An 18,626-nucleotide genomic window follows, 5' to 3' on the forward strand; every position below is an offset into this window, starting at 1 on the left:
TGGCCAAGCAGCAGCGCCCTGGGGAAGGGACCAGCCCCTCCAACGCCAGGCACGAGGCAATCGGCCTGTGTCGGGATGATGGGAAGTTACGCGGAGGACAGGTTTGCTCTCCTCTGTGCCTCCGCACTCAAGTGATGCAAAGGTCCCGTAACGCGCTGGAATACCTGCAGGATGGACGGGCGGCCAGCTGGAACACGAACCCCAGCGATAGCCCAAAGGTGGATCTGCCTGGGAGAAATCTCCCACCCCGATCCAGAGCTGGATGAAGGAGAAGGCGTTCAGAAGAGGGGTCCGGGCCGGAGCACCCCGTTTGGCAAGACCTGAAGGGCGTTAGGAAGGAGGATGCTCACGCACCTGAGCGCACATCCCATTTTCAGGCTCCTTCCAAACCACACCAAGCCCATCCAAGGGCCCTGCTGGCAGTGCGGGGCTAGCGGGACGAGGAGGTGGCCCCCCCTTGGGCAACCAAGGCAGGGAGCAGGAGGCAGAGCGCGGGGACAGCCCCTGCAAACCACCTCCTGGGCAGGAGGGCAGCGCGGGAGCCCAGCCTGACTTCAGGGGCAGAGGGTGCAATGCAGAGCCAGGGTGGCTCACACCCCCCCGGGGGGCAACCTGCCAGCCCAGAAGCCCCAGATGCTTTCCAACAGGATGCAAATCTCCTGCAAAGCTCAATTTTTGAGCTGCCAGTGCCCGGTTCAGTGGCGAGCGCTTCCGTGTCACAGGCAGGGACCAGAGCAGGGCTGACTGTCTGCCACGACTAATTCTGCGTGGCCAGACTTTGCCTTCCCCGACTTAATTTGGTGCTCTGAGACAATTAGACATTCTCCTGCTTCTGTGGAAAAAAAAAAGCAAGCACTGAAGGTAATTCAGAGAAGCTTTGATGCTGCTCTTTAGTCATTCGGGCACCACAGCCACGGCATCGCTCTCCGGACTGACCATGGGCTGGGGATGGGAGTTACTAATCCTCATGCGCAGCGTGCGAGCCTCGGGCAAACTGCACGGTCACTGTCCCTCGGCCCAGCAGGGGAGGGGCAAGAAAGACTATTTCCAGAGCGAGAATTTTAGCTTTAATAACCCCAAAGCTAGGGGTGCCTGGCAGTGGAGGAGTTTGCCGAAGATCACAGCGCGGCCGTGCCTAGAAATGCGAAGTACACACGGGAACCCGGGTCTGAACGCGAACTGGATGGCACTGGAGACATGAAAGCTGCGCCCAAGGCCACGTGCGCACAAGAAACATGCAAACTATACCCTTTGAACGTGGTTATAAACCACCCCCTCTGCTTTTTAGGCCAGAAGTGGGAAGGTTTTTCACCCCAGGTTACTCGCAGCAGCCCGGAGAAGGGCTGGGGACGCGGGGCGGGGGACCCACGCAGCTGCCTCCCTCCCACGCCAACCCTCGCCCGCAGGAATTTGCACTTGGGCTTAGCTCTAACCCAAACATCGTCACCCGGCGCGCAGCACAGGGCCAGGCGCTCGCCGTTCGCTCCGCGGCACAAGAAGGTAAATCCCCAGTGCAAACAAAAACAAAGAGCGAGGACGCTCTCGGCACTCGGGCTGGATGCTCTGGAGCAAGGACCCCTGGCTCTGTCCCCACCCTGATCCACAACAGCCGAGACTTTTGCAGCAACAGCAGCAGCTTCCCGACGGGGAGAGCAGAGGACGGAGGCTCTGCTCCTCAGCAGAAGCAGGCCAAGGAGACCTCAGAGGGGCAGGGAGCGGCCGCACCTCACAAACCTGTTCACCCTCGGCGCAGTCTGGGCGAGCCCAGCACGAACCTTTGCTGTAGGTGTGTCCCTCCGAACCGCTGCGCCATCAGCGCCGGGAGCATGGAGACGCTCCACGCCAAAGCCTCCGAGTGCCGGGGCCAGAGGGGTGGCTGCGGCAGGCCCCTGGACGAGGGACCTGAGCAGTGACCCAGGTGCTGAGCAGTGCTGGGCTGGGCCCTGCAGCCCGCGGCTGCCCAGCACTTCCTCAATCCAGAGCCGGGGAGGGAGGGGAAGGCCAAGCAGGCACCGAGAGCTGCTGCTGCTGCTCCGGCCTCAGCCCCAGGCCAGCTCCGAGCACGCAGGCTGCTAACCCCCCTCCACTGACGCCACTGAGCAGCTCCAGGCCACTCTCTGCTCCTTCCCATCACATGCTGAGGGCACCCACCCGGATCAGAAGGGGCTCTTTGGCAGACAAACCAACCTCCAGCTGTTCCTGTGCTTGAAAACAGCGATCCAGCCCTGAAGAAAACGAGGAGCAGCTATATACAGCCAAGATCCCATCAAATCACCCCCTCAAGCGAGCAAACTCCCAGTTTACATCCCGAGCAGAACACCATGGGGGGCTGGTGCTTGCAGCTCTAACAGGACCAATAACAAGCTACGCAGGGGTGCAGACACCTCTCAGCAGATGTGTCTTCTCACAAGAGCCAGCTCTACTTGTTCCCACCATAGCTGGACTTCCCACACCTCAATTCCAGGGAGCGTAGCCCCTCGCTGCCCGGTGCAGGCGACAGGCTGCCAGCCGAACCTGCAGCCAGCTCATCAGGGCTCTGCAGCCACGAAGGCCACTGAGAACTCAGCCCGGTGCTCGCCTGGGATGCACCTGGAGCAGCTTGGAGTAGACAGCAGTAACTTTCCCCAGTAACACAATACCTTCAAAACACCCCACATTCCTTGTTTCAAAGCAGGGACTTATTTCGGAGCTCCCAGGCCAGACTACTGCCATCCCATGCTGCCCCCTCTTGTTCTCCTTAAGCTGCCTGGTCGGTCCCACGCTGACCATTTCTCATAACCGTATGTCCCATTAGTCCCCCAAGACCCACCCCTTGTCACTGGACCCGAGTGTGTGACCAGAAGCCCCAGATACAGGCGTTATCACCGATGGCGGGGCCGAGGGCTGTGATGTACTTCTCATTCCTATTTTAATGGATGTGATGGTAGCAGGCATGGCGAGCTCAGCCTGTAATTGGAATTCCAGTGCTAAACCCAAAGATTCTCCATAGGAAAAGCTGATTGAAAGCAATAATCTTGACAGTTCTGCCAGATTCCAGATTGGCAATTAACGCAGGCAAGAGAGCAACAGCGCAGCTTAACGAAGGAGCAGAGCAACGAGGAAGGTCAACAAGCACCACAAGCCAGCGCGCTGGCTGTCCCAGGCACAACTGATGCTTGCCAGTTCCCAGGGAGCCGGTTTGCTCCGTACGAACATCGGACCCTTCCTGCGCTGCTCCCGCAAAGCCTCACCTGTGCCATTCCCAGCTCCAGGGGAAGGCTAAGCCTCAATCCACTGCCAGTCTGCCTTTCATCATTCCCATGACCCGAATAAGGGTATTACTACCCTCCACCTTCTTTTTTGCCTCCATCCACATTTTTACCTATTTTCCCAGTGCTTTCCACACCATTTAAGTCACAGGCCGGCTTACAAACCCCACTCGCTTTCCATGAGCATTTCATCCAAACAAATAAGCCAAGTTATCTCCGAGCAGCGGAGTTATCCGCGCCTTCAGGCAGAAGATCCTCCTCCAGAACTAAGCAGCCACTCTCCGGGGGTTAAGTAGCCCCAGGTGATGGTGCGACCTCGATCCTCTGAAGGCTTGGGAAGCCGAGCGCTCCGTGCTCTCAACCCTCAACACAAACTACACGCCTCAGAGGTCAGGAATAAAACGTTACTGTTCTCAGATTCCTTATCTGCGTTCAACTAACCTGCCCAAAGACATCTGACAGAGGCCAAGTGCCTTTGGCTTTCTAACAGTAACCCATTAGCGAGTGGCTCCAGTACAAGTCTCACTGGAATCAATCCAGGCACCACAGGGAGTCGTGGTGGGAAAGCAGGAAGGAGTTTGGTTTGCAAACCAGCAAACAGCTCTCCCAGTGATGTGTTCTGAAAGCTGAGAACAAGAGCAGTGCAGGTGAACGTACACAGGGAGAGGTACCACCAGGCGGGTCAAGCAGCTATGGTGCGGCCTTTCCTCGTCCAGAAGGAAACCAGCTCCACGGGGCAATCTGTCACTCAGGACACCATTTTCTAGACACCACCACTTGACGAACGAAGCACTGAACGCCCTTCTTCACTCTACGCTTCCCCTTTCTCTTCTAAAATCCCCCTTGCATCCAGAGGCAACTGGAATTAGCCAGAACACCAGAAATTCTCATTGTTTCCCATGTTGCAAAAATTAAACACAAGCAAGGAGTTCCTCCTCCTTCCCTAACCCTTTTCTGAGCTCTTCAGGCCCTCTTGAAAGCTGGAGTACTCACAAATCACATCAACTCGGAACAAAGAAACGAACGTTCATATTAAAATAATGGGAATTGTTAATTCCCATCATTCAGCTGGCATGCACCTTGCACGAAAAATTCCCACAACAACGAGCTGGACGATCCGCAGCGAGAACAAACAGCGGTTTCAGCTTCCAGCTACAGAGTGAAAACCCAAACGCTGCTGGTGGAAACTTCCAAGTAGTTTATTTAGGAACAGTTATGCCCATGTGCTGTGTTGGGTGGGTTTTTTTCCTTTTTAAATGCTCCCCTTTATGAAATTACCCGCATTTTGAAAGTGCCTATCGCCTTGATATAAAAAAAAAAGCTGTCTGGCATGAGAGAGATCTGGCACCAAGGAACTGCTGGTCTCCTGTTCCTTATCCCTCATTTCAGGTGGATCTACTGACTGAGGAAGGAAGCAACGGATGAAGTCCAGAAAAAGATCATCGTGTTTTCAGGCAAGGTTTAGATCAGAGACAAAACGAACACTGCGAGACCCAACTTCCCACGAAGAGCAAGTAACTATTTCTAAAGCCGCCCATGAAGCTAGTTTCCCAGGAAAAGCCTTGTAGGAATAGGTTCTACACTGTATTTGGGTGTTTAACAAAACGTGTATGGATAAAGAAGGATCCTGTCAGTCCAGAGTACAAATTCAGGTTATGCCTCATCCTAACTGGGGCAACCATTAACATCTGGGAAGGAATTTGCCACCCTTATCGATAAGGAAAGAGGCTCTATTTTGTCATTTCCGAATGTCACTTTTTTTTAAACAGACTTCTCTTTACAAAACTGTGTTTCTCAGTGGGGACTGGGAGTCAAAAGGGAAGAGAAGTTAGCCCCTTGGCTACTGTTTCATAGCCTTGGTGTAGGCAGCCTCACCTTGATGGTTTAGTTCTGCACCTACTTTTGTCTCTGTTTTCCAATCACACCCATATTTCTAGACCAAAATCCCAAATTACAGTATCAAACCGAGGGAGGAAATCAAATTATACCTAAGCCCTGGTCCATGCTAAGTAGATGTGTATCAGCCCTGACCAGGCCAACTTCCCCCACACAGAATGGAATTTTTCTGTTCTCCAGATTATTTTCAGCTATTTATAGTGTACGGATGCTTCCAAATAGATCATTTGTCTTTAATACACTGGGAGAGAATGTGAGTGCACACACATAGACACAGAACACAGGGAAGAAGATGGTAAAACCTCCCTCTGTTGGTTTCAGGTGCAGACCTTTGTGTCCTAGAACCTCTTGGAGCTTTTCTTTCAACACAGAATAAAACCTCTGTTCCTCAGGGGGTCCCGGTTAACTTTTGAATCCAAAGATGCCCTTTATATATCCTGTGAGGCCACTCTTGGCCTTCTGCTCCACCTTGTCCTCCAGAGGTGGGAAAGCAACATGGTTAAGGGCCAGGTCAAAGAACAAGGGTTTGCATGGGATGGGCTGGAAGCCCGGAGGGAAGTGCACGAGGCTGACTTGCTTGCTGACAAGAGAAGGATCCAGGCAGAAAGTCTCAAACCGTTCCGAGAGTGGCTGAAAGAAACCAACCCAGAAACGCAAATTATACACGTGTGAAATCAAAGCTGACAAGGGTCAAACAAGCAAAGAAGATAAAGCAGCAACTTGAGACAACAGAAGCTGAAGTTCCCCCTTGCGTGGTATCTTGGGCCCTTGAAAATGATTCAAACCCCTGGCCAAGCATCACTGCAAGTTCTCTAGACAAACATCCCAAGCGCAGGGAGAAAGCTAGATGTAAAACAAACGAAGATGCAATGCCAAAAGCTGCCAGCAGCTGCCTAGCTCCCGCCCAAGGAACCCCACCCTGCCAGCCACCTTCAGCACGTACAGGAGGAAAACAAGCCTCACTAAATCTCTTAAAGCACTAGTCACGACCAAACTCCAGTCAGCATGACATTTGAGCTCTAAGAGACACTCAGGTAACCGGTTAGGAGTGATGTTCATTAAGAACAAGACTGGAATTTGCCTGAGCTCTCAGCTCTTACCTTGCCATCCTTGACCTGAGATGGAGACTCAGTCTCATGAGTATCATTTGCATCTGCAAAACAGAAGAAAGAGTGGTAAGGGGCTAGATCTTGGCATGAACTGACTGACCCAGGAGTCAGCAGCCCTCTAAGTTTAGCTCTGAGCCTGGCTTTCTGGGATACATGACTATTTCCAGCAGAAGCAGCCTGCTTTTAGACTAAAAGGATCACATGTATTTTATCTACAGCCATCACAGCTTTCCAACGATGGAAAGCATCTCCTTCCCATTGCTGTGAGCAGCTCCTGAAAGCTGAAGTTTCCAGTTAAGCACAAAGCAGATGAAAATAAGGCCCCCAGTGGGGTCTGTTAAAGGAACATGAAGGCACCAGGAGACAAGGCAACCCATTACTCATCTTGGGTTTCCAGCAGCAGGCGCAGGAAAAGCAACAGCCTGAGAAATCATAAAGCTCATCCATTCCCCCAGGTTCCCCTACCCTGGTCGACACTGACAAAGAGCAGAACATCACGGCTCTCCTCTTTTTCAGCAGTTCTCCCAGCCAGGAAAAACTGGGATGAGTAAAGCCAACCTGTTCGCAGCAAAAAGAATTAAACCCCAAAGAGAGCGTTCTGTGCAGGTTACGAAATGCACATCCTCATGAAGCATCTTCACGTCTCTGGGCAGGGAGCATCGTGCCAAGTGTCTAGTCAGCGGTTGCCCAGCTGCACTACACACGGCTACAAAAAAAAGCTAGAACTGGGGAGAAAAATTGTTTTCCAGAGCCTGCATAAATCCGAGTGAAGTGAAAAAACAACTGGAACTTCAGAAACAAAATAAAAGAAATGAAAATAGCTGCAGCGGCATTATTCAAGAAACGTTAGACCTCCGGTATAACTGTGCAACTCACCTAATATAGCTGCTGCTTGCAAGGAGTATTTCTCTGCATTGACTTGAGTGATCAGATCCTGAACATCAGGCAGCTCCTAGGTCATGAAAGAAGATTATTTGAGAGCCTGAAATGTGCCAGAGTTTAAGAGTTGGCCCAAAGGAAGAACTAAGGAACTAAGTCCTAGTGCTGATACGCCTTCCCAGAAGAGGAAGAGCTACAGTCCAGTCCTGCAGGCGCTACAGGACGAGCATGGCAGAGAGTGCAGACGTCAGAGTGCGGTAAATCGTTACGGAGCTGTTACACAAATTACTACTGCCAAGCCAGGGGCCAGCTGAGGCATTTCCACATCACTAGAAAGTCTCTGCTATGATGTGTCACAGACACCCTTGAATTACTATTCTTCCCACTTAAACACTAGTCTGGAATTGCAATGGTCTGGCACCTAATTGACAACAAATACTGGGACAGAGCTTCATCATAAATTTCAGCTCCCTTCCGCACACAGGGTTGGGTTCCTACCTTCAAGCTGTTGGTGTAAGATCCAGCTCCTGACTGAACTTCACGGGCATATTTCAATACTCTCTCATATAAAACAAGAGCTTCACTCCATTTCTTTACCAGGACATAGGACTGTGCAATGAAGAAACACCTGCAACAGTAAAGAGCAGCTCATCGTGCCGTGGTCTGTCATCCACACCTTTCCCCAGCTCAAAAGACCAATAAGAGAAGACATTATTAAGCAGCACTGGCCAGTTTTCCCCTAGCATCCGTTCTTATTTCACAACACAGCAGAGGTAACCGCATCTGTACAGCACAGAGCTCTGGAGTAACAGCCTTTGAAGATGGAATGCCCACTAAAGAAAGCCTGGCTGTGTCTCAGTCACCTGTAAGCTTTGTACACAAGCGTCTTCAATCCAATCTCCTTTTGGAAGTTCTTGTCCTCTTCTAGGCCAGGAAGCTGCGTCAGTTCCACGAGGTTCTGTGCAAAAGAGAGAGAGGATTAAATTCAGGCGTTGTCTGCCTCTGGAATCTGCTGGAGTAAGAGAAAGCAGCCCCTTTTAGCAAGTCAACAGTACACTCCCATGGAAATAGTTTCCAGTTTTCTAATTATCAGTACGCTAACCTCGTAAAGGACACTCACTGAAACTTGTGCAAGTCTGCCCTCAGGACAGATTTCCTGACACAAACAGGAATTAGGACAAAGACTCCTCACATGAAAGAATTACTTCATGTGAAATAAGGCATTTCCCATTCCCAACTGCTTCAGCCACAGGCTCCCACAGTTAATTGAAACTTTATGTGAGAAATTGAGAAACTGCCTATGAAGAAGGCCATTTTAAGTATTTTTAGCTGCTACTTTTTCTGGGCCGCAGAAACTAAGGCAGCTAGCAGGGTGCTGTGTAAAACAGTCAGAAAAAACATTCTAAAGTGAAAAAACAAGGGCATCCATTCTAGCAGCATTTTCTGTTCACAACTAAAAGGATTTCTTTGTGCTTCTTGCAGAGGTTGAACACCTTCACCATGGTTACTGTAGGTACCGAGCTGCTCTTCAGACTCCACGGGCAGCTCGCCTGCGCTGCTGTATTTTCTATAATAACCTTTTGCACCAAAAGTTCTCCAGTCGGTCTGAATAACTGGATTTGTTTTCCCAGCATTACCTGCAAAATGATATCATAGAGACGGATCAGGTCCTGAGGCCGTGGCGTACGCTTGCCGTCGTCTTCTGACCGCTGCTGCTGCAGCAGTGCCTTCTGCAGAGCCTTTGCCATGCTCTCATTGCGCTTGATGGCTGTCGACAGCTTGATATAAGTCAAATAACTAGAAAGATGAAAGATAAAATACCATTAGCAGACTGTCAGAACTACTCAGACGTTACTCTCTGTTCTGAAAACACTCCTCCCTCCAGTCTAAGATGGTACCAGTGGGGTAAAACATCTCAGAGGTCAACATGAGAGTCTTAAGTCAAGTGTTTTCTAAGCTGCATGAATCACATCCTTATCCATACAGTCATCTGTTGAGGTGTGAGAAGCCCAGAACAAAAGCCCCATAAAACAAAACTAAACAAAAACCTTGACATGAGAGCATGACTTCTTCCCATTAGCACAGGCAGCAGTGTTTGCTTATTACCTGTGTAAGTACTGGATGTTGGACACCTTCACAGAATCATTTTCCAGAGAGTGTTCCCGCTGCTTCTGCGGAAATTGAGGACAAAACACTGCATGATTTACTTAAAACTGGCAGCCAAAAGAAAACATCAGAAATAACTCAAGGTTTGGATAAACCAGGAAAGGTGTAACAGACATCCAGGCAAAAGAACGAGGGCTTCTACAGTGCTATTCACCCTCTCCGGTTCTGAAGAGAATAAAAATCAAAAGATGATGGACCCTGCAGCTTTTTATTGAAGAGATCCCAGCCACTTCTACTGTTGGGCAAGTTTAACAATGACAGATCAGTCCCAAAATCCATGCTGTTCTGTTGAAAGTCGCAACACCAACATTTGCTGCTCACCTGGTCTGGTTTCAGATCTTCCCGCACAGCCTGGATGGCATCTCTACACTCACTGAGTAAAGACTCGAACAAACGCTCCTTTGTCTCCTCATTTTCTGCCTAAGAGCAAAGTTAAGACAGGTATCTGTTACCAGTTTTTGTATTTTACATCCCATCATGCAGGAATTAACCGAGAAGATTCAACAATATTTCTCCCAAATTACAGCTTTAAGATCCAGGGGAGGCTAGAACTCAAATCCGTAACTGTCTGCAGGATGTTTGGGGGGAAAAACGGGCAGAAACTGCAGGGAAGACGGTCGGTGGCAAGACTCCGGCAACACTGAAGGCCTAGCACACACATCCCTGCAACACCTGCCTTCCCAGCAACTCCCTTCCCTTCCAGGATGGCACCCACATGGGAACAGCTGAGGTTGGGAAAGGCACCAACCCAGAGTGCTCTTGTTATGCTGATTTAACCTTTTTCATGTGGTAAGAACACAGAGATGATTATCTTCCCTACCCTCCCACTCCAGTAATGCTCACAGCGGCAATAATGTGCTTGTTTAAAGCATCTTTTAAAGCAACCCTGTGTTTTAGTAGCAGGAGCGACCGAGCACTGTCACCACCAGTTTTGTCAAAAAAATTAAGCGGCTTTTGGCCTTCCAAAACCCAAACCTCAAAACGACTTTCAGAAAACAAGTTGAAGCCTGATCTCTGCCTAACGGACTGGCACACCAGGTACCCCGATTAAACAAGGCCCCCCCGAACCAAAGAGGAAGGACTACAGCGTAGCAGCACGGCGTTACACCCCTTCATGTCCCGTAACGGCGCAAGGCAAAACTCTGCTGTGCCAAATTGTCCAAACGAGTGAAGAACTGCCCGAAAATATGCTCGTCTCTCTTCAGCAGAGCTGTGCAGTCTCTGCCTCTGTTCAGCTTTGCAAACCCATTCAGGAATATCATTTTACTCCCCCACAAAGCCTCAGGTGTCCTGACCCGAGATGAAGGCATTTTTGGGGTGGGTCTTTTTGTTATTTTTTTAAATTTGCTGCAAGGATTTTTAAGGTGGGACTAACAACTGAGAATAACTGGAGACGAGTCCGACAGCATTCTCAACCTCACCCTGAGGAGCCCAGCAATTTCACTGTACGCACAAAAATGACAACAGACACAGCCAGCTCATCAGTCAGGCACAAAGAGGGAAAGGGCTGGGCCACGCAGTGAAACAAAGGCTTTCCTTTCCAAGCAAAAACTCCTGAGGTTAAACTGATTCCACGCGTAAATACGCATAGTCCTGATGTGGGAGACACCAGATGGCAAAGCTGAGATCCAGGTGCTACAGCTGGTGATTCAAGCACCCCCACAGAACCGCACAGCTTCCTCTTAAAGGGATCCAGGGAAGGGAACCCACTTTTGAAAGTCTACGAGTGCTCATTTTAACCTTCCCTTTGTTCTAAAGCATGGCCTATCGTCTCTGGGAGTCACCGCCACGCGCTTTCGCTACAGACCTAGTTACCAGAGATGAGCACAGGACCCTTGAGGCAATGCCAGACCAGAGCACACTTCGCTGCCTTCTCACTTCTGCCTGGTTAGAGTCAGCAGGCCCTTGAGTCACGTGTTCAAGTCTACAAAAGGGCTGACTTACGTAATTTTAGACTTGGATTCATATCTCAGTTTGGCTTATTTGTTCCGTTCCTCCGGTTACCAGAGGCGATGACATAACTGTGCTGAGAATCTTCACTTTCACACAGCACACACCTGTGCATCTGCTGATCAGCTCCTGAAGAGCACTGGTGGTACGGGTTTCAGCTCAAGGAGGACTAGCAGAAAGGTGCCACAGATCCCAGGAACCACCTCAACGCATTTAGCTGAAGCTGGGCTCCCCATCACCACTGACAGGGCGACTGCAGAACTGCTTGCAAAAGGCCCAGTTTTAGCCCTCGGGGAGTTTAAGTACATTCAGCTCTCACCACAGCTAGTTGTGATCTGACTCCTGTTCCCAAGCTTCCAGGGGACACAAAGCAAAACGACAACAGATTCAGATCGCTGCTCTGCCACAGCTTTATGGGACAAAGAGCGTAACTGAAGTGGAAAGATCCAAGTGCTAGCCTGGCAGGAGGAAGACTCAAGGAGGGAGTACTAACTCTAAGCTGCACTTCCACCTGCTGGCCACGCTAATGGATTGCCGACAAACACACGCAGCTACATAAACTCCTAACATGACGGCAAGACCCGTTAACGTTGTTTCCTACCCCCCGTATCCTGTTCATCCTACTCCCACTATCTCCTGCTCTTGCCTGATTGCCTCGTACCTCTGCAGGGTTTTCATTTTATCATTTGAATCGCTATTTATGCTCATTATTCTACTGATAAATGCATTTTGATGCTGCAAAACGCCCATCTCTGTGGCAACAACTGTTACCAAGGACCCTTTGGTTGCCTTTTCAAACAGCAAAGGTGCTGTATGCAGCCACTGGGAAGCCAAATACACAACCCGGGCACCATTTCCAAGGAAAAAGCTCCACGTGGAAAATGTGGCTGCAAAACTAAAGACGTGCATAGTGTGTGTCACTGTGTTAAAGAGCTGTTACATCCGAAATTAATTTCCATCCTGGCACATAGCGATCCTCTTCCTGCTTGTGAGGATTTGCATAAGTCAAGAAGAGAATGCTATAACCTCACAGCTTCACCTGGCAAATTGCTTTTTGCTGATGAAAAATGGTGATCGAGACAGATCTTTTGTCTTTTGGTTGCTCTGAAGCTGGACCATTTGGGCAAGACCCTTAAAGAAATGAGAACAGTAATTCAAAACCAGCTACTCTTAAAACTGTAACTTTCACTTCCAAGTAAATTACAAATAATAATGGTTATCACCCTGCCACTGAAAGGCAACACTTCGGGGTAGAACAGAGTGTTCAAAAAAGCAGTAATACTCACTGAGTGAGCAGAACAGATCACCCAAACTACCACTTAGTAGGCTGTGGGAGCTATGCCCAACTGACCCTTCAGCTTTGGGTTATAGTCGATATTCACCCTTTTACTCTTCCAACTCCAAGTTTGAGAAAAAAATATTACTTAAAATGTTTAAGTCCAGGTACAGTGTATGATCTGGCACACTGAAGGAAGGAGGACAGACACCAGCACCGGAGACGGCTTCTGGGTTACCTGAGCAATCGCTGCTTCATTGTCAGCCAGCCCCAGCAAGAAGATCCTCACTTTGTCTATCTTCACCGGAATGGTTCTTCCCCTCCACTCCACCTCGCTCATCGTGGCTGCCTGCTTCGCTCGCGTTTGGGTAATCAGCGCCTGCAGAGAATGGCCTGAGCTTTAAGGTATCCAAAACAGAACCTTTCAAATCCATGTGAGACTTGAGTATTTTGAAATCAAAAGGCTTTTTAGGAAAGTGTGGTTTCTCACAGAGCCCAGGCTTGCTTGCTCTCTCCCGAGATGTTTTGGCTCTGGAACGGTGTGCTGCAGCAGGGTTTATGCTCAACGGAGCAATAATGAATGTTTCAACTGGAAGCATGCAAATAAGTTACCTCCAGCTTTTCTGCAAGAAGACCTTCAGTGCCACCAGACCTCAGCCTCATCTGCATCAACTCATTCATAGCAGACTGGTCACCTGAGGGAATTAACAAATTAAGATCACATTTCCAAGATGACAAACTACTTCAATATAGAAAAACTAATCAAGAGATTTTATACTAACCATTTGGGGAAGAAGGGGATAAATTCACAATTTCATCCTGACTTCATAAGCAAACTACCACAAACCGCTATTTTGCCTTTTTTACGCAAAACCACATGCACTGTTACAGAATGAGTGTATTTCTCCTCCGTTAAACTGACCCAAACGTGTGCAGAATTTGCCAACAATATTACAGACTCACTCCAGGGTCACTCAGACCAGTTTTCAACTCTCCGTTCCTGGGAGGCAAGCCTTGCTCTTTGCGGGACATTAGTCGCCCCTCCCTTTCCTTACCGATATTATAGGCACAGTAGCGAATGTTGGGCGAGATCTCTTCCACACGCTGGTTGTACAGCACAGCCTGTTCTTCTGTGAAAGCATTGGCCAGTTTTTCATATATGGTCCTACAGCAAAGAACACGTTAACAACGCAGCACGTGCCGGTTTGCGAAACGCTGTCTTAAGGGAACAGTCTTTGTCTCCACTCCGGGGGGCGCCGTTTCTTCAGTAGTGCCCCCCAGCTAAGTGCACAACTAGCTAAACAACCCAGAGGTGCTGTACATGCCGTACACAAACTTACTAGACTGATCCAAATCTATTTACTAAGTGAAGTTAGGGAAGCGGGGGCGCACTCACTTGCACTTGTTGAAAGCCTCCATTGCTGCCTTCCACTCCTGGTGTTCAAAACGCAGCATTCCCGTGAGGTAAGCCATGTATGCCTGCACACAGCACAAGGGCGAGTTAACCTCCCCAAAAACAACAGCCTAGTCTGTACAACCTTCAGTATGAAGGCTGCTGCAACGCCTACACTAAGAGATTAAGCCTTGCCCTTTTCTTTTCGTCCTCCCACAGAAGACAAGTGATTACCTGAAGCCTACAAGGAATCTGGGGGGGAACTTTTTACAAGGGCCTGTAGTGACAGGACAAGGGGGAACGGGTTTAAGTTGAAAGTAGGGAGGTTTAGATTAGATATCAGGAAGAAATTCTTCCTGCAGAGGGTGGGAAGGCACTGGGACAGGTTGCCCAGAGAAGCTGTGGATGCCCCATCCCTGTGAGTGTCCAAGGCCAGGCTGGATGAGGCTTGGAGCAACCTGGTCTAGTGCAAGGTGTCCCTGCCCATGGCAGGGGGGTTGGAACTGGATGGTCTTTAAGGTCCCTTGCAACCCAAACCATTCCATGATTCTATGATTTGGATTTGGAAAGGGAAGTACTAGCTACTTCCCTTTTTTTCTTTAAACTGACATTGCTACATTTCTAAGGAGATGAAAGCAAAGCTGTTTCTCACTTGTTACGCAATCAACTTGGCCCACTGATATCACAAAACTTGAGGTTTCCAGCAACAAGCTGCAAAATGGCAGTTTTCATTAACTGAGACACCACTACAGCCCTTCTTCCAAGAGGCTACTGTCACAACAGTCTGTGTGTTCCAGGAACCAGACCCAAAAGCTGGTGTTCTAGGTAGCTATTTTAGGACATTAAAAAAATAGCTAAGTCAACAGCTAAGCACAGTTTCTTAGGCTGTGTTGTTACACCTTAGTCTCTCTCAATTATTTTTACTTTTATTAAACATACTGCTCTTTAAAGCAAGGACAATCCCTTGATACACTTAAAACTTCTAAATGCCAGGCCGTCTTGGCTGGTGCCACTGGTTATTTCTGCAGTTACAGGAGCTGCATTAACAGTGAGGCCAAGCTGTTCAGAGGCAGACATCAACCAGCTTGAGAACCTGTCAGTTTTGATGATCTACTAGATGAGACTGATCTCTCCACCCAAAATCCAAAGGTTTCTCATTCAGCTTTTGCCGAAAGCCAGATCACAGCATCAGTGGCTACCTGAGCTTCCAGCTTTGTTTTGGCATCCACTCTGCTACTTTCACAGAGCCGCTCCAGCTCCTCGGCATGTTTCACGGCTTTGCGCAGGCGAGACAGCAAGTGAAATCGTTTGCGAGGCTCTGTGTTTGCTTCCTGTTTCAGCTGCATGGCGTAACTCCAGGCTCTCTCTGCATCCATCAGAATCAACAGCAAATACCTGTGGGGCAGACGAAGATTAATGAACAAACCCATGGCATTCAAGCAAGTATTACCGCCCCACCACGCAGTCTTTGCCACGTGGTCTGCAAAGTTTGGTAGAAGTTCAGCCTGGCTAAAAAGAGGTAAATGCTTTTATTTCTTAACATTCTAAGCACACAAAGTCCTATCAACCCTGTTTTCTACTGTATTTCTCACTACACAAGTGCAATCACCCAGCTGTGGAAGAGAATTCGGTATCACGCTGCAGTACCAGAGATATTGTGAAGAGACAGAGGGATTTAGGATTTTAGGTCACTCTTCAAACTGGTTGAAGATGGATAACACGGCTGTTTTCCCACCAGCTAACGCTATAATGCATCCGGCTTCTTAACAATACAGGTGAAGACAGCATCACGTTTTCTCTTCCCCACAAGAAGAGATGAGACAGGTGGCATTTTAAGTGTTTCCAACAGCCGGGAAATGAGACCAAGATCCCAGCTATTCTCCACATGTTCTATCAGACAAGCATTCTGTCACACTACGAAAAATCTAAGTAAAACTTGCAAGCCAGTATTTCTGTTCAAAGGGAAGGGATGGTCTCTCCATCCACCACCTTGCTGGCTACACCAATCACGTTACCTTGACGGGTCTGAATTAGCATTTCCTGAATGATGAAAGATCCCATTTTAACTGTGAGGGAATGAACTGGCCGTGGCTGTTCCCTCTTCTCCCACTTGTTCACATGATCAAGCAGGATGTGAGCAGTCCCTTTTCCACTGCACTGCAGCCTCAGCTTTCTACTTTTATTAATATCAACAACACATATCTCCAAAAAGGTAGGTTTGGGTATATTGCACAGAAGAGTTTTTCCTGACAGCCACATGAAAATAAATTACTCAAGTGAAAGAAACTATTCCCTAATACACTGAATGCTCAGTTCTATCCAGTGACTGTACCTGTTGTCTGAGAGAATCTCTTCAGTTACTTTCTTCCCAGTGAACTTGTGCCTGTTGCCCATCTTGAAGTTGAGAGTTTTTCGGAGCCGCCTCAGCCTCCGGGAGCAATAACCCCTGAAGAAAAGACGACCGCAGTCAGTGCTGCCAAAGAACAACTTTGGTTTTGCTTACTGCTCTCTCCAACTGTGAAAAAAGGACTAAAGGCTGTGACAGGCAACGTTTTAACTCCATACTTGATACATGATAGGAGGCAGTTCAGAACTACCTGTAAACCAGTGATTAATAGAATACAGGGAAGTTAAGAAGACGGGCAGCCATCCCTGATCCGGAAAAATCAGCATGCTGTTCTCCTTACTAATTGCTTTGTGTGTATTTACTGGAAACTCAGTTCTGAAAGAGTATAGGGATTCTCAGTGAGGTGTTAACAAACAGGCTCTCAAAGGGCAACAGAGAGCCAGCCTGTATCCTCCTAAACGGAACAGTCACAGCACATCCAATGGGGAAAAAAAAAAAGTGTACAGTGCTCCACGTGAAGCAACCGAAGGGTATTTACCTGGCAGATCGTTTTTGTTGCCTGCTGCAGCGGGTTTACATTTTAAATAAAGCAAGCCAAACACACCAGTGACCCCCAGAGGGTTTACTGACCTGTACCTCTGGAAGTCTCCATGTCGCAAACCGTGCTGCTGCTGAGACTCCTTCACGATCTGAAGGACTGTGATTTGCGTTAAGGCAGATGGACAGTACAGTCTGTTACCAGCTCTTCCTTCGACCCCAAAATAACGGAAGGGAACTCTGTAGGTTCCATTAAGCAAATGCACTTTGAACAGAGAGGTACCAAAAAGCCTCCTAAAAGCCCACAGGTGAAGGAACGGATGGTGCCCAAAGACCTCGTGACTCCAGTGCTTACTTCAGAGCTGGAGGACTATGATCACAGCCAGGACTAAGCCATTCCACAAGCACCTCCTCTTACAGAGCACCCTCAGAGTCCTGGGGCTGTTAGAGCACAGTTTCGGGATAAGCAGCGATGCCGACAGATGCATCCAGGCTAACATGACTGCCCTAGCTACGTTATCCCAGAATCACCATCATGACACAGTTTTTTGGCAAAACTGAACTACAGAGCGAATCTTTCCTGCCCTTAAACATCTCATCTCTCAGGAAAAGGACGGAAGCACGCCGAGCAGAATCACTGCCGCTGTCTGACATAGCCTTCCACAAACAAACTGCTTTCTGAGTAGTGAGACCCTCATAAAACAGCTTTCGAGAAGTATTCAGGGGGTTTGCTCCCTACTCAATTTTCCAACACCTTTCTGCTTTCCTGCTATTATTGTAACAAGCACTCCGTGCGGAAAGTGCTGCCCTGTGACTTGCAAGAGCATCACTCCATGATCTCCACCCCATCTCTGCATTCTTTAGCATATTTGCCGATTTCTACGCACCCTGTATTTACTTTATTCACTTAGTTACGCCATCAAATAAAACCATGCTGCCTCCTTCTCGTGAATGTGTTATATTAATTCAGTTTACAAGGCATTCTTTTTTTATCTGGGAAAGAAAATGTTGCAGGTATTTATATCCCAAAATTTCCCCTTTGAGCTTTGCCAAGAAGCCTTAAAAAAACCACAAAGCCAGACCATACAATGGCCCCATCAAAAGCAACACTATTACTACAGCTGGAGAAAAAGAAACCACCAGACTTTTCAGTTTAAAACAGCAAACCTCCACCAAAGCGTTTTCTTGTAATTACACCTAATAGGAAGTCCCTTTAGTTCAGTTATTGAAAACCTGCATGGATAGTTATTCCAGTGAATTAGTTTGCACCTGTGCAAAATCTAGTCAAACTGCAACGCCTCAACACAACCGGGGATGCATGCTCCTCGTCCTCACCGTCAGACCTTCTTCAGACTTTCCGCCTGTGCAGTTTCCCACTGCATCCACGTCTCCCATCCCATTTACCTTTTCACTGATTTAGGCATTCCCAACATCACCAGGGCAATTACTGCCTCCACATCTTGCTCTACGGTTACTGACTTCACACCCGCCATACGCTAAACGGAAAACCGCAGCCTTATTTCAGCCGGGTTTTCCTCGGACCCAGAAGGTAAAGCTCAGCTCCAGCACAGCTGTGCAGCCGGACTGGTTTCACATGAGAGTTTCACATATAAAAACGCCGCACGTTTCACACGCCACATCAGACTTTGTAAGCGCTGAAGACCGAGGGGCTGGTCTGCCATCTCAGTGTAGCTGTTGGGTTTATTTTACCCGCTACTGGCCGCTTCAAGCATTAATTACTCCCAGATTACCGACAGCTCGCTACAGCACGCAGCCCAGAGCCCAGCGCTGCTCTCAGGGCTGACGACAGCTCTCAGGCCGTTCG

General features: G+C 48.7%; 1 protein-coding gene across 1 annotated transcript; it reads right to left on the reverse strand.

The window, feature by feature from the left end:
- Window positions 1-4,683: 4,683 nt before the first annotated feature.
- SRP68 (signal recognition particle 68kDa) lies at window positions 4,684-18,471 on the reverse strand. The gene is made up of 16 exons (XM_010155726.1): window positions 18,456-18,471; window positions 16,895-16,961; window positions 16,250-16,363; window positions 15,117-15,312; window positions 13,921-14,003; window positions 13,580-13,689; window positions 13,137-13,219; window positions 12,763-12,903; window positions 9,620-9,718; window positions 9,239-9,303; window positions 8,770-8,929; window positions 7,996-8,090; window positions 7,631-7,760; window positions 7,130-7,205; window positions 6,245-6,297; window positions 4,684-5,774 (listed from the first exon to the last, which is right to left on the reverse strand). Exons 3-16 carry the CDS (start codon window positions 16,309-16,311, stop codon window positions 5,547-5,549), a joined length of 1,581 nt encoding a protein of 526 aa, XP_010154028.1. The 5' UTR covers window positions 16,312-16,363; window positions 16,895-16,961; window positions 18,456-18,471; the 3' UTR covers window positions 4,684-5,546.
- Between the last annotated feature and the right edge of the window lie 155 nt (window positions 18,472-18,626).

The sequence above is a fragment of the Eurypyga helias genome, unplaced genomic scaffold (genome assembly GCF_000690775.1).
Source record: "Eurypyga helias isolate BGI_N326 unplaced genomic scaffold, ASM69077v1 scaffold13407, whole genome shotgun sequence".
Classification (NCBI taxonomy): Eukaryota; Metazoa; Chordata; class Aves; order Eurypygiformes; family Eurypygidae; genus Eurypyga; species Eurypyga helias.

What these genes read in the sequence shown, in the direction of transcription:
- SRP68 (XM_010155726.1), bottom strand. Translation starts at nt 16,311, where the DNA reads ATGGGCAACAGGCACAAGTTCACTGGGAAGAAAGTAACTGAAGAGATT. An exon ending in CTTACACCAACAGCTTGAAG is followed by an intron (nt 7,206 to 7,630) that starts GTAGGAACCCAA and finishes TTCATGACCTAG; the next exon opens with GAGCTGCCTGATGTTCAGGA. An exon ending in CTCAGGTCAAGGATGGCAAG is followed by an intron (nt 5,775 to 6,244) that starts GTAAGAGCTGAG and finishes GGTTTCTTTCAG; the next exon opens with CCACTCTCGGAACGGTTTGA.